Raw genomic sequence first — 14,304 nt, 5'->3', positions numbered from 1 at the left:
CAACTAAAGTCCCGCCCTTTTATGTGACGATTACACACATTTAACCAATGAGCTGCCGGGGTTCCGTTTCACAACACTGCACGAGGCGCTAGTTACAAAACAGCAAAGGCGCCAACTTGAGGCGGCACTTCAATTACTTGTCAGGACTTCCACCTGAGGAACTTGTAGCGTGATAGTTTTGTGTTGTGAATTACTTGTATAAAAACCCTTTTTAGACGAACATGGAGACGAGGCGTCCGAAGCAGCAACCTGCAGACAAGGTAACGGTTGTTTGTCGTTTCCTTTACTGCGTTATGGACTATATCCAGTAAGGTACACAGTTGAATGTGAAAAGTAACGAGAAAATGGCGTCTGAGTGAAATTGTGACAGAAGTTGATGTTCACCCAGCAGGAGATGACCCCTGTTCAGATAGAGGGAGTCCGCAAATCTTCTCGAGAAACGTTGGCACCCAGACGCCTTCGATATTCCCCTGCTGCTGTACCACCAGCGAGGAAGGTGACGAACTGCTTTATCTCATCCTAAAAACCCAACTTAAAGTACTCTTGTACATCTTGTGAAGCAGTATAGATCTACAATGAACATATAGTGACTATATTTAGTATGAGCACCATTGTTATCTATCACTGCCTCCATCATGGGCATGGAATTCACCAGAGCTGCACATGTTGGAAGTTGTGCATCCCTCAGTGAACCACAGCTCCACAATACTGGCGACACTCATGCAGCCCTCAAGCCATGACTCTACCACAACAATGCTTGACTATTAGTGCTCCTCAATCTGTACACTGATCGCTAAAGTATATCCAAGCTTACATTCTGTAGTGTTGTCCCACTGTATTACAAATGTTTGATGCAATGTGAAGTGTGTACTGTAATAATGGAGATGTACTGAAAACTCATTCTTTTTTGTTAAAATGCCCCTAAAAAGCGCAACATAAAAGACATTCAACAGGATTCTCCAGTTGCGGAAGACAGCGGCATGAAAGCTACAAACGTAAGTATTAAGGTTTCCTCCAAATTTAATACAAGTGAATTCAATATGTGAATACACACACAATATTAGGTGTTTAAGTTGTATTTTTGACACACAGGGCGAAGGACTTTCAGCTTATGAATTGGAGCGTCTGGAGAACATCAGACAGAATCAAGCCTTCCTTTCCACTATCAATCTATTTCAGGTAGATAAGCACAATTTGAATACTTATTAAAAATGCTGTAATGGACCAATGCCTCCTTTTGGACACTATCCTTAAACAAGTGTCTTTACAACACTACCAGATTCTCCAAACACGATTGTTGCACTAAACTATAATGGTTGGATATTTCAATTTTGTGACAGAGGAAGCTGTCTGACTAGTTTTGCAAAGCCACATTTCTGGTCATCTTAACTACCACAGATGTATAATAAAAGTACAGGACCGGATTACTTTGAAGCAGTTATTCTTGTTCTCTGAAGGCATCTATGGAGTTGAAACAGTCGTCAGTGAAGCAGCAGCCATCGCAGAGAGGTCTCAGAAGGTGACTCTGACATCTGAAAGAGTGACTTGAGAGCGACAACTTTTGTCTGAATGGAATTTTCTTCTTTATTCTGGCAGCCGGTCACCTGCAGAGATTAAAGAAGTCCTCCCACCTCGCAAGTCCCTGCGTCTCCAAAACAAGCAAGCGGAGCTCCTGACACTTCCCCCAGAACCCAGAGGAATGAGTGTGGTAAAAGAGGTACTCTCATCGCTCATCTTCTGCAGTGTTACTGTATCGCTCCATATTTGATCCTTTTCCTGTGTTCTTTAGCATATATATTTTGTGCACTTTTAAAGGCTTTCCAGCTCAAGAAGCCTGCGGGGCCTTTGTCCATGGAGCCTATCAACATGGCCGAAGGAAGCAAACTACCACCTCAACTTCTCAAGCTCTGCTCTGATGTAGGAAGCTCACAACAATGTGCCACATTGACAAATGATAACTATTTAATTTGTAATATAATATGCCAAGTACACATTTTTTCTTATCAGGTTTCGCCACAAGAAAGAAGGGAAGAACTGAATTTGTCCGAGTATGAGTCAAACTTTTGACTATTGACAACCTAATAATAATAATAATTAACAAAGCAAATTTTAACAGTTGGACTCATTTTTGAAGGTACACTTCCTTACTGAAGAAGATGAACATAAGCGAAGTAAAAGTGGCCAAAGTGGTGAAGGACCGCATCTTCTCAGCAGCCTTCCACCCTTCTTCTACTAACCTCTTAATGGCCGCTGGTGACAAGTGGGGGAAAGTTGGTCTCTGGAGTTTGGTGTGTTTTGTTCTACTATTAATTAAAGTTTATAATGTTGACTTCAAAGATATCACAACCCTTGTTTTTTTTTCTTCCCTCAGGGTGGAGACTGGGGCGATGATGGCGTTCTTCTCTTTGAGCCCCACACTCGCCCAGTGAGCTGCTTGGCCTTCTCCAGGGTGCATCCCACTCAGCTGCTGAGTCTCAGCTACGATGGATCAATTCGCTGCATGGACATGGAGAAGACCGTCTTTGATGAAGTGAGACTTAATCCAAAAGCATGTAGATTGAAAGTTCTTGAAACAATTTGGGAGTCGGGTCGAAAGTCTAACAAAAATGTTTCAATGTAACACGATGGTAATAACCTTGTTTATTGCGGTGAATTGGTTCCTGACCTGGCCGCGATAACTGAATAAAGATTATTTTTGTAGCTGGAGCACAGAAAACATGTTAAGACCTTATGATTTTTAGCATTATTACAGACCTTTTATGAAACAAAGCTCCTTTAGTCACTTTTACACTCATACTACTGCAATGAGGCCCCGCCTCTAAGTATCACACAGTCACAGATGTTACACAACAGCATCTTCGGAGTGCCTTATTTTTGTATTTTCATTAATTTTGCCATTTTTATAATTTTAAATGCTTAATTTGGGACAAGAATACATACAGTTTGCTCATGCGTATGTTTTGTTTAATAGGGTATATTCAACCACAAAAGTCATCATTCATTTTTGAAAAAAAACGCAATAAATGTAACAAGAAGGTAACTAGTAGGTATGAATGGCTGTCAATCACTATGCCTGCCCAGTGATTGATATACCCCGCCTCTTGCCCTAACTCAGCTAGTCCCCCTGTGACATTTGGAAGTATAATCAATACAGAAAACGGATGAGTTGATTATGTGTGTCGTAGGTGTACGGCATTAAGGATGCCCTGAAAACCTTTGACTTCCTATCACATGACTGTTTGACACTCGTCGTCGGGAGCTGGCAGGGAGACGTCGCCATCGTGGACAGACGGACCCCAGGGTATGTATGCTATACTTGCATAGGAACTGTCTGGTACTAACTGTACTATGCTGGTCATTTTATAAATCAGCTGGAATTAACTACTCCTGTACATTTACAGAACCTCGCATGAGTCCCTCCACTCGCTGGACCCCAAAGTTCTGCGTTGTGTCAGCGTTCATCCTTTACAACAGCAGTACTTTGCCGCTGCAATGAGCGAGTGTGCATGATTTCAGTTCTTCACAATGACCCATCACTTATTTGACTTGTACTGAACCAATCAATTCATCTCCAGGGGGGTGAACATTTACGACAGCCGAAGTATGAAGCGGCACCAAAGCCAGCCTGTCTGCCAGCTGAGAGGTCACTCTTTAAGCATATCCAGCTGTTATTTCTCACCCTGCACGGGCAACAGAGTGGTCACTTCTTGCTTGGACAACCATATAAGGTGCGAGTTGACATAATATCTCATTCTGTTGTTGTTTTTGCCGACATTTTAATGATCTCTCTGTTGTGGACAGGATATATGACACAACTGCTCTGACATCTGAAGCCCCCCTGCTGACATCCATCAGGTATATTAAGTCACTTCAGACAGCTTACAAAGCGTACAGCGTATCCAGCTAAACACCAAAAAAAAACACTGCAATTACAACCGGTATACCCTAATGCTGGGGTGTCCAGAAGATCTAGAAAACCTTTAAAGATGCTAAAAGCAATCTAATGGCAGCCAATAGAATCAGAATCGCCTTTTTTTTTGTCATTGTATTGCATACAACGAAATTTGAGTGCAACTCCATGGTGCATTTTGTAGAAAATAAAAATAAGAATAAGGAAAAGGATAAAAAATAAAACTGTGAATAACAATATAAATATAAAAGTGGCAGGTCAATCAAAAAAAGTGTAAATATATATACATCAAAAACAATAACCAATGCAGTAACAAAATGTAGAATATATGTTCAGCTAACTAAACATTAACTTGGCTTTGAACGAAATTACTAATTTAGTTATATCTAATTTAGTAAAAAGTTAATTTTTATTTTTACAATTTGCTGAGGGGCCCCCCCCAAAAAAAGCTTGAACCCTAAAATGACTCCCGGGCTGCACTTCACCAACTTTTCCACTAGATGGAGCAGCTATGCTCTTTTCCGCTGCACAGTACCAGCTGGGCTCTACTTGCCTCCTTTTGAAGGGTTTTACTCTTGAAGTAATATGGTGGGAAACCGCGTTAACCGCATCAGTCGGAATGAGACACGGCAACAACTACAATGAAGCAGAACAAGGGTCTCATGTTTATTTTACCCGAGAGGAGACTGAGGGACAGCAAAAAATATGGAGCGCTGCAGCAAGGCGGAGAAGAGGGTAAGCTAATGTTAGTATTTATCTTATTTTTTTTTGCCAGTATTTCCTCAATGTTTCCATGATAAATCTACTCCACTAATTTTATGTCATCCATATGTTATTGACTCAGAATGTTTGAAAGCCTTACTGTTCATTTCCCAGACGTACGTGGTAGTGTTAGCATCTGCTTTTGACAAAGAGGTGAAAAAGGGTCATTACTAATTATGCTTGCATGTGTTTGTGTTAAAATGCAAGAGTGATGCAGGAATACAAATATCAATGATATGAAATAAACATATGGCCAGATGTATACTGCAGTTGTCGACAATAAAAAGTATTTTTGCTACCCTGAAGCGAAGCATAATTGAACTGTTTTCTGTGTGATCTGACTTTGGCAGCTTTTTCTTTTTTCCTGTCCATTTTGCAGACATAACATGCAGACCGGCCGCTGGCTGTCCAAACTGTCGGCCGTGTGGGACCCCAAACAGGAGGATTGCTTTATTGTGGGCAGTTTGTCTAGGCCACGCATCGTGAATGTGTTTCACGAGAGCGGCCGGCCCTTACACGTTTTTAAAGACGACGAGCACCTCAGCACAGTGCTGTCCGTCACGGCTTTCCACCCCTGCAGGAACGCCTTCTTGGGAGGCAACGCATCAGGACGCCTGCATATCTTCTCCGATTGACATGGAATACTACAAGTTACAGTACATATGTTGGGTCTTGTTTTTAAAGTACTCTCATGTTTGGGGGATAACAATAAAACCCGTCAAATGATTTAAAACATTTAAGTTGAACTAAAAATGTGCTTTGTTTTTGAAGTCTGTGTAAAGAATTTTATGTTTTGAAACTAATCGAAAACATTTTATGCTGTAAACTCTCTTATTGTCATTTAATTTCTTTATTGCTCTCTGGTTCTACCACATCTTTCTTATTGTGTGGAAATATGGGGTAATAACTATAAAAGCAATCTTCACTTGCTAAATGTACTGCAAAAAAGGTCAGTAAGGATAATTAATAATGCCGCCTACAGAGAACATACTAACTCCTTATTTCTAAAATCACAAAAACTTGCTGATATAGTTCTTCTTCAAACAGCTAAAATAATGCATAAGGCTTAAAACAACCAATTAGCTAAAATGTCATCCAATACTTCTCTACAAGAGAGGAGAAATATGATCTCAGGGAAGAACTACATTTGAAACACTTATATGCTAGGACTATGTTAAAAAGCCATAGCATTTCAGTATGTGGAATCAAACTATGGAATGGATTGAGTAAGACCCTCAAACAATGCACAACGATGAGCCAATTCAAGAAACAATACAAGCAGTTGATGTTTGCTAAATACAAGGATGAAGAGTCATGATGTGCTATACATATCATTATATTGACACTTACTATGGTACCCATTATGTCATTGGATGGTCATATCACCTCGTACTTCAGTACGAGGTGCATTATTAAAAAAAAACAAGCAAAAAAAAACCTAAACTGTATTATGGAAAGCAGGAAGTGAACAAATGTAACAGTTACTGATTGTAAAAGTACCAGATGGAGGGGTAGGATTTAATAAGCTTTGCTTCTTCCTACTCCTTTTGGACATGTGGAACTGTGAACTGATTATGGGATGCACTCAATTGTAATGTGATGCATGTTCAAATGAAATATTACCATTACCATAATTTCAAGGTGGCACTACCAATCGCTACATTACTTATGAAAACAGTACCAAAAAAGCCATTGTGCTTCCCTGGAAAATGACTTTCTTCACTGATCTGTTGTCTATAGAAGCTCACCTTATAGTTTGGGCTGTACATTTAATAAAGAGACCACAATAGTTGTTGCCACAAGTGAAGAATATACAGTATATTTATTCATAAACTGAGTACACCAGTCAGGCATCAGTTGAATGTTCTTTCTGAGCTTGTTGCGAGGCAATAATAAACGCAGAAGACATGCTAACAGAGATCTGTCCATGTGCAGAGAGCCATGATTGGATGATTACCGGTAGGAGGCAACACCTGGTCTCCCCTCTCAGGATGATGACGGACAACAAATCTGCATTCAAGGTTGGTATTTGCTACTAGTGTACTTTTTCTTTCATGAAAGGTCCATTGTCAGTCAGTCCAAAACGTGACCCAGGCAAGTCGATTGGCAAGGTAAGCAGATGTGATGTACATTGAAAACAATTTTGTAACGTTTTTTGACACATGCATCCACAGAGCAATACGGGCAAACCTTTACCATTATTGAACATGAGCTGCTCTATTTATTGCTTTTTTTCCCCAAGAATCATAAAAAAGTCCACTTTATATTATTCATTTGTCTTAATCAGTGCTACAATCACTCAGCCTGCCGCAATATCCCACTGATTAAAAATCATCTTAGCTTCATTAGTGTTTATGTTAGCGCTTTAATGTGTTAATGTTAGCTGGGGTGTCACAAGATAAAAAAAAAAATTACAAGACATATTCTGGGCATTATGCCTGAAATGATAATAAATTTTCCTTGTCTCCCGCTTCAAACAGGCAGTAAGAGGGTTCATTCCATGCATTATGTTTCATAGAACAATGGCATGAAGGGAGTGAGCCCTTTTGTCAGTCTGTCTGTCTGGGTAGGTGAAGGTGGGGACCCGTAGTAGAAATTATAGTAGTCATTGTACTTTTCTTAAAGGTATAGTTCAAATCCGGTCTCGTCTCGCGTACCCAATCTTGTGTATTTTCTTGTCTCTTGACACTCCTAAAGATCACAACTATGGCTGACTTACTGCAGTGCGTTATGCCATTCCTAGCTCACCCCCCCCCCCCCCAAAAAAAAAAAAAAAAAATTGCAACAAGAATGCTAATGAGGCTGCAAAAGACAAAAGATCACATTTCATTGACGGATAAGAGCTTGGACCCTACACAAAAGTTAAACCCGAGCCCAGACTCGCTATCTGCGTTTTGGATAATCCTGAAGAGCTTCGACGGCATTCTTCCACACCAAACTCATCTTCCTCTACCTTACCTCAAGCATACAATTATCCAAAATGTCTCTATAAGATGAAGAATAACAGTAGATTGGTGGAAGATTCAGAGTGGAACTAAGGAGTCTCGTCCAACTCCTGATCGATTGGTTGACAATTAAAGTGGTGTCTTATTACATACCCCACCTCCCCCCAACCCCACCTTATCTATTGCTGCAAACCTCTCCTAACCTCTCTTAATTAGATATAAGCTTTTTGCCAGTAAAGACACTGCAGGCTAAGGCGAAAGCAGCACAAACACAAATTGGGTTTCTTTGGTTGGTGCATTGATGAAAATAGCATCGGCATGATTGCAACATGAAACACAAAAATAACACGTTCACTTAACACCTTCTTTAAAAAAAAAGAGGAGCTGCTCTTCTACTCATTTTTGCACTTTACAAAATGATGCAACAATGTCACGTTAGCCATCAGTGACAGGATTAGTTAGAGTCTGTGATTAACAGTATTGAGAAAAACCATACACTTGACGAGCAACTACTAGCTTTGGGTCACATCGGTCTATTACTTGCACACAAGATGATTGTAGATGTGAGCATTATTTGGCTGCTAGTTTATTTTATTTTTTTGAAACTACCACGTTCAATCCTCTACAGTCTTTGGATGATAAAAGACAATAGTGTACACTCGGGAAAAAAAATGGTACAGTATGACACGAACAAATGTATTTGTTTGAATGTCAATGTGGCCCATCAGCTTTTATTTTTAGTGCCAAAATGTAAAAACAAATCTAATAATTCAATTTAACATTTGAAAATATTTTTCAGTATTTATTTTCATATAATAAAATTTATTTAAATGTATTATGCAGATTATAATTTTATAATAAATTTAATACACTACATTTATTAAATTAAAAGTATTAGATTAATACATTTGAAATAATAATAATAATAATAATAATAACTGTATTAAATTTTCTAATAATTTACTGAGTCATTTATGTAGGTATGTAATCCTCAAATTGTAATGACTTGCAATGCATTGTATTTTTATTCAATTAACTTTATGATTAATTCCAAAATGTTCAGGCTATGATAACTATGTAACATTTTAAATATTCATTTTATATTTCCTTCATTATGGCACCACACCCCCATCATCATTAACACCAAAAACTGTGTAAAAAGACTCATAATTGAATAACAATCTTATCTGATCCACACTCGTCTTTACCCTCAATATCGCACTTTCTCTCTTGCCCACATGATGAAATATCCTCATCCTCATTATTGATACAAATGACAACATGAGATTAGATTGCCTTCCTTGTCTACATCTCATAACCTTCAGTAATAATGTTGCAACATACGGGCCACGACATTAAGTACAGTCTTTAATCAATTGGACATTGTTAGAGAGGTATTAATGTGTAATATTATTGTGGTTGTAGTTTGTAGAAGTACACTGTATGAACTGTTTCGAATATTCTTATTTTTAGCTACATGTCATGGTCATTATCACGCAGTTACCATGTGAGCGCATACACATTATATTCAAGATTTAATAATAATAATATACCAATTATGCTAACTAATTTTAAGTATATATTATGAATATTTTATTCTTTTCTTGTGTTTTTTAGTGCTTAGAGTTGACAATAACTAATATAACAAATAAATAATATTAGTGTTATTATTATTGTCTTTATTATAGTAATCAGTGAAATGCTGATGCACTTTGTTAATAATAATTATTCAATAATAATGATTATTGATTTTTTAAATTTAAATCCAAGAGATTTTATTATTGGTACTATTATTATCACTTCTACAATTGTTAATATTTAGTAAAATCTTTTATTTTTTAAATTCAATTTAATTGATCATTCGTTTTTGAAAAAATTAAATTTTCCTACTGGGATTTTGTACAAAAATAAGATATTTAAATGGCTTGTGACACGGAAAAGCTGGGTGTAACTGGTAAAAGGGCCGCCATCTTTGTTTCTGTTGTACGGGCCTGCAGTGGTTGCTTTAGCAGCAGCATTGTCGTCTTCCTGGGCCTCACTTGCTGATGAGGAGCCCTCCCATCCATCTGAGCTTACAGGCGAACCAGCGCCGCAGCGGGCAGAAGTACTCAATGTGGAACTGCTGGAATTCTGGCGTCTTGCGGATGTCTCTCAGGAAGGCGATGTCCAGGTCAGACTCTGTCAGCATGATGAGGAGCAGCAGAAGGGCGAAAAGCAGTCCGATGGTGACCAGAAACAAACGGAGAACACTCAGGACGAACTTGTGCAGCTCCTCTACGTCACTAGGGGGCGACGGCCTGCTTCTAGCCAAGCGTAGGGCTCTCCTACCAACCCTGGACTCCGCCACCTGGCCTTCCAGCGATGCACCACCCTCCTCATCGTCGATGCTGCGAGGGGTGCCGTTGAGGTGCATATCCATCCCGTGTTCAGCCACGGGTGTAGGCAGGACGCTGTCCGAGGGGCTGTAAGCCTCGTCGGAGATAACCGCGGAGGCGCTGGCCTCGCCGCCATCCACTGCGTGGCCTCTAGAGGTCATGAAGGACTCCCCATGGGAAACGGAGCGCACCGGTGTGGAGTGGGCGCTATCTCGGAGGGACTCCAGACCTGGTGACATACGAGAAAGTATCGATCACGTTATACCTCAAAACTCAAATACACCAAAGATCTGACGTTTTGGAAAGCAAACTAAATATTAGGGAAAACTAATCTTGCATTTTGCTTTTTCTTTGGACCTGCAACACTTGACAATAATGCAACGTTACGACAGAACTGTCTGCTTACACAGCATTAAAATAACAGTGAATTCTTGTTCAAATATCATATGAAAACTATAAAACTGACCGTGGTGACCCCAAATCAACTTATATGACCGGTATATAATGTTGATGGACCAGCCAGGACCACCTCCAATGTTGTGTTGGCACAACATTGATAGGTCAGCATTTACATTATGAGCCTTGTTTACTAAATTCATGTCAAATTCTAACTTCTAACAAAAAACACCGTGCTTCAAAGAAAAGACACTCAACTGAAGTACCGAACTTGTCTGATTGTTCCTTACTGTGGCTTTATTGAGTATCATTTTCGCTCATAAGATTGTTTGACTCTGCTGTGTAAATGTGAATAATGACTAGTGGAGGTGAGGAAAAGTAATTGGAAAGAAAGCATATTTGCCGGTGCTGCAGTATATTTCTTATACCAACTACTCTTAACTAGCAGATGTCTGCATACAAAGAAGACATTCGAAGCTGCTTTTAAAGCTTAAGTTTTTTTTAATCATCATCTTAATACCTAAAGTGAGACAGCACAGCAGGTTATTTTAGGGTCCAGACTTCAATATAAGCATTCAGGGATCTCCCAAAACAAGCAAGTGTTACCTGCACAGCCATGAGGAGGAACACCTAGCCTGGAAGGAGTCTTAGACTTACGACTCGGTCCGCTATCAGAACCATCTGAAATGGCGGGAAAGAGCGGAAGTGCTCCCAGAGCCTTCCCCAGCAGCCGGGGTCCCAGAGACAAGACGCGCACCTTCACATCCCGATAGCAGTGGTTGATCATACGCAAGTGAACGTTCACTTTGGTCTCGATGCGGATCAGACACTTGACCATGGTTCAAGGTGAGGGATATGACCTTGACTGTTCCTGCTGATTCAGTTTAAGATTGTCGGTAATGGGCTGCCCTCTAGTCCTACTTGTTGCTACCAGGTTGACAGTCCCAGTCGGACTGGAAGACAGACGGAAAAGACAAGGCCCGGGAATGTTGCCCCCCCTTCTCCAATTTCCCACTTTGCTGCTGTTGGCTGGGACTAACCCCCTCCAGCTTAGCCCCTCACAGCAGGAGCTATTTTAGGACAGTTATTATTACCAATGGAAATACCAACAGAGAGAGAACGACAGGACAAAACACAAGGGATCATATGAAGGGTTCAAGGTCAGGGTCTAGACCAGAGGTCTCAAACACGCGGCCAGCGGGCCAAATGTGGCCCGCAGGACACTAGTTTGAGGCCCCCGCCTTGATATGAAAGTTTAATGTTAGTGCGGCCCGCGCAAGTTTGATATGGATGCTGTATGGTATCATGTACCCAGGAAAAATTATTACGTTTGATTAATGTTCATGTTAAAGGTTAAATAACTGTTAATAGTTATCCTCCCTATCCGTGTGGAAGTGGTACGTTTTTGGCTATTTAAGTTTAAAGGAAATAACTTGAAGGCTACCGTTTAGGTCGCTATCTCTCTAGTTTGCGAGTTAGCATGTGTCTCAAGACCCTGCAGTTGCGCAATATGTTGTAAATAAAAAGTATAAATATGACTAATGACTAATAATTTGTCTACCCACCAACTATATGTGGTTTCTTAAGTTTTTATTATTTGCCGTTTTATTGTTATTATTATATTTATTTATTTATTACTGATTGATAGATTTTCTTTATTCTTGATTTGTTTATTTATTTTTCATCTTATTTTGTGTAGAAAAATAAAAAGTAAGATATTTGAGAACAACGGAATGTTTTATCAGAGCTTTTCTTGTAGAAAATTGGAACCAAAGCGAATTTTTTTTGTTTTTAATAAATGCGTTTATTTATTTATTTATTTTTTTGGAAAACCTGATGCGGCCCAGTCTCACCCAGACCCGAGCTCCAGTGGCCCCCAAGTAAATTGAGTTTGAGACCCCTGGTCTAGACACTACAGGTTACGTTTTCAAAGTACCGTAATGACCAAGATACAAGACAACCCCCATTTTGAAGACCTGTTTTTTTTAAAGACAAAAAAATAATGCAGGTCACTGGTGTGTGCGAGTGACTGGAAGAAAACCTTTGACTCCCCTGGGTAAAAGTTCGGTCCCACCTCTTGTACACTCCTGATACGAATATTACGACCAGCTGAATAGTTGAATATTTCCAATTTGCGCTATTGGATCGTAAGGAGGTTCAGCTTGTGCAGGGGCGTCAAATGGTGGAGGCCCATGTGGAGATGTGTGGTAATGACTGGCTTTTACAACAGGACAGGTCTCACTCTCATTTATTCTTTTTGCATTTTGAAGTTCTACTTAGAACCTCCTCAAGATTCAACAATGCAAAATGTAAATTCTTTGTTTACATTTTAGTGTATAACATTTAGCAGTAGTATGAGTGTATGCTGTACCCTCCATGATGGAGATGTGCACCGCTCGCCGTCTCGTCCTGGGAACACTCGTCAAACGGGGGCCGTGTGTGATGGACGGACAGCTCCTGCTTGGCACCATGCCCGCCCTGGATGAACCCATACTTATTTAAACATCATATAAATCCACACAACACTAATTGTGCTAATAGTACATTGTAGCAATCATATAGCAAATGTATAGCAATCATTTTATTACATCTTCCAAATGGTGAATTGAATGGAAATGTCACAATATGTTATCCTCAATGAACCTCAGCTCTCTCATACTTATACAGTGTAAGGCATTCAGAAGACACATTAAAAGATGCTGTGATATGTAGTATTCTGTACTGGCCACGAGGTGTCAGTCATGTCACTGTAACATTGATGACACACAAGCACCAGACTTATCACCGGAACAACAGGCATTTATAGCAAGTTTGAATGATCTTACATCAAAACCCATAACCCATGGCAAGCTAAAACTCAACTCTGAACCCCTGATGTCACTTCCTGTCTAGCCGCCATTCTGCTCTTATAGGACCGGAATATAGTTATAGCAATATGTTGGATTGTTATCTCTTATTATGTGTACTATTTTGAGTAATACAAGTGTAAATGTTAATATAGGGGTGTTATTTTTAATGTTTGTTGGGTTAAATAATGTATTCAGATTCCCAACCATTTGTGAGTGATAGGAATTCTGACCTGTGGATCTCAGGCGGGTCCCTTTTTATTTTGGCACTTTGCTCCATGACTTCTTTTGCAACCTTTCCACTGAGAAAAAAAAACAAACGCATAGACCAGCTCATCCCCATTGACCTTATTCTGTGTGTGTGCATTCTATATCTGTGTGTACGGTTACCTGTATCGGAAGCGACTACCCTTGAAGAAGAGATTGCTACTGGACACTGTACGCACTTGACTGGACTTCTCCAACCTAAAAAAAAAAAAAAAAGAAAAAATTTCTTATTTAAAGACATTTACTGTACACGCGGCTCGGTTGATGTCTCACGACTTACTTATAGAAGGCTTGATTCTCCACACCGCACTTCCAGAGGTGCTTACAGGCTTCAGGTGTTGGTGCAAAGTAGGTCAATATGATCTTCTGTTCCTAAAACACACACAGTAAATTGACCGGGGTGCGATGGTGCGATTATTTCTATTATCCTGTCAACCTGAAGTCTGCTGTTTATTGTCGTTTCTGCAAAGAAACTGGACAATCTGTACATGTGTTGGGTTTAGGCCTGTCACTATAATCAATGAATCAAATTCATCGCACGACATATAAAAACTGCATCTGTCTATAATGAGAACCTAAGCAAATTTACATAAAAAAACAAATCATACGAAGCCAAGGTTTATATATGTTATATTTATATATATTTTTTTTACTGTTGTTTGTTTGTCAGGGGCCTACTTGGATGAATGCAGGACAAGTGTATCAGTGTGTGGAACTGAACCGGCCGCCTATCTGATTTCATCACGGGGCGTGAAATGCACAATAAAAACACGCTGCGTCTGTCAGTCACGGATCTGGGCTCG

At 39.7% G+C, this 14,304-nt stretch overlaps 2 protein-coding genes across 3 annotated transcripts in view; one reads left to right on the top strand and one right to left on the bottom strand.

The window, feature by feature from the left end:
* The first annotated feature begins 70 nt into the window (after positions 1-70).
* wdr76 (WD repeat domain 76) lies at positions 71-5,457 on the top strand. Of its 2 annotated transcripts, none has more exons than XM_058089101.1 (15): positions 71-260; positions 392-496; positions 930-995; positions 1,093-1,179; positions 1,458-1,519; positions 1,597-1,717; positions 1,816-1,917; positions 2,008-2,048; positions 2,135-2,288; positions 2,372-2,530; positions 3,186-3,301; positions 3,402-3,500; positions 3,576-3,728; positions 3,802-3,855; positions 5,052-5,457. In XM_058089101.1, the coding sequence occupies exons 1-15, from the start codon at positions 222-224 to the stop codon at positions 5,305-5,307; spliced, it is 1,614 nt and encodes a 537-aa protein (XP_057945084.1). In that variant the 5' UTR covers positions 71-221; the 3' UTR covers positions 5,308-5,457. The 2 variants fall into 2 exon arrangements, with proteins under 2 accessions (XP_057945084.1, XP_057945083.1); XM_058089100.1 differs by having other exon boundaries at positions 389-496; positions 5,052-5,456.
* A 2,002-nt stretch (positions 5,458-7,459) lies between these two features.
* Positions 7,460-14,304, bottom strand: part of LOC131139559 (FERM domain-containing protein 5-like) — a 39,789-nt gene continuing 32,944 nt past the window's right edge. Inside the window, exons 10-14 of the mRNA XM_058089265.1 lie at positions 13,782-13,873; positions 13,625-13,699; positions 13,468-13,536; positions 12,760-12,866; positions 7,460-10,221 (exon numbers count right to left, since the gene is read on the bottom strand). Of these exons, the coding sequence (XP_057945248.1) occupies positions 9,653-10,221; positions 12,760-12,866; positions 13,468-13,536; positions 13,625-13,699; positions 13,782-13,873 (912 nt within the window). The 3' untranslated portion in view covers positions 7,460-9,652. The remainder of the gene's footprint in view (positions 10,222-12,759; positions 12,867-13,467; positions 13,537-13,624; positions 13,700-13,781; positions 13,874-14,304) is intronic.

Source organism: Doryrhamphus excisus, chromosome 12 (genome assembly GCF_030265055.1).
Source record: "Doryrhamphus excisus isolate RoL2022-K1 chromosome 12, RoL_Dexc_1.0, whole genome shotgun sequence".
Classification (NCBI taxonomy): Eukaryota; Metazoa; Chordata; class Actinopteri; order Syngnathiformes; family Syngnathidae; genus Doryrhamphus; species Doryrhamphus excisus.
The sequence above is the reverse complement of the archived record's forward strand: the minus strand, read 5'-3'. Positions and strand labels throughout refer to the sequence as shown.

Excerpts from the sequence above, each read along its gene's own strand:
- wdr76 (XM_058089100.1), top strand. The coding sequence starts at position 222 with ATGGAGACGAGGCGTCCGAAGCAGCAACCTGCAGACAAG. Across the intron at positions 1,180-1,457 it reads CCACTATCAATCTATTTCAG|GCATCTATGGAGTTGAAACA; the intron begins GTAGATAAGCAC and ends TGTTCTCTGAAG. Across the intron at positions 3,729-3,801 it reads TGCTTGGACAACCATATAAG|GATATATGACACAACTGCTC; the intron begins GTGCGAGTTGAC and ends TGTTGTGGACAG.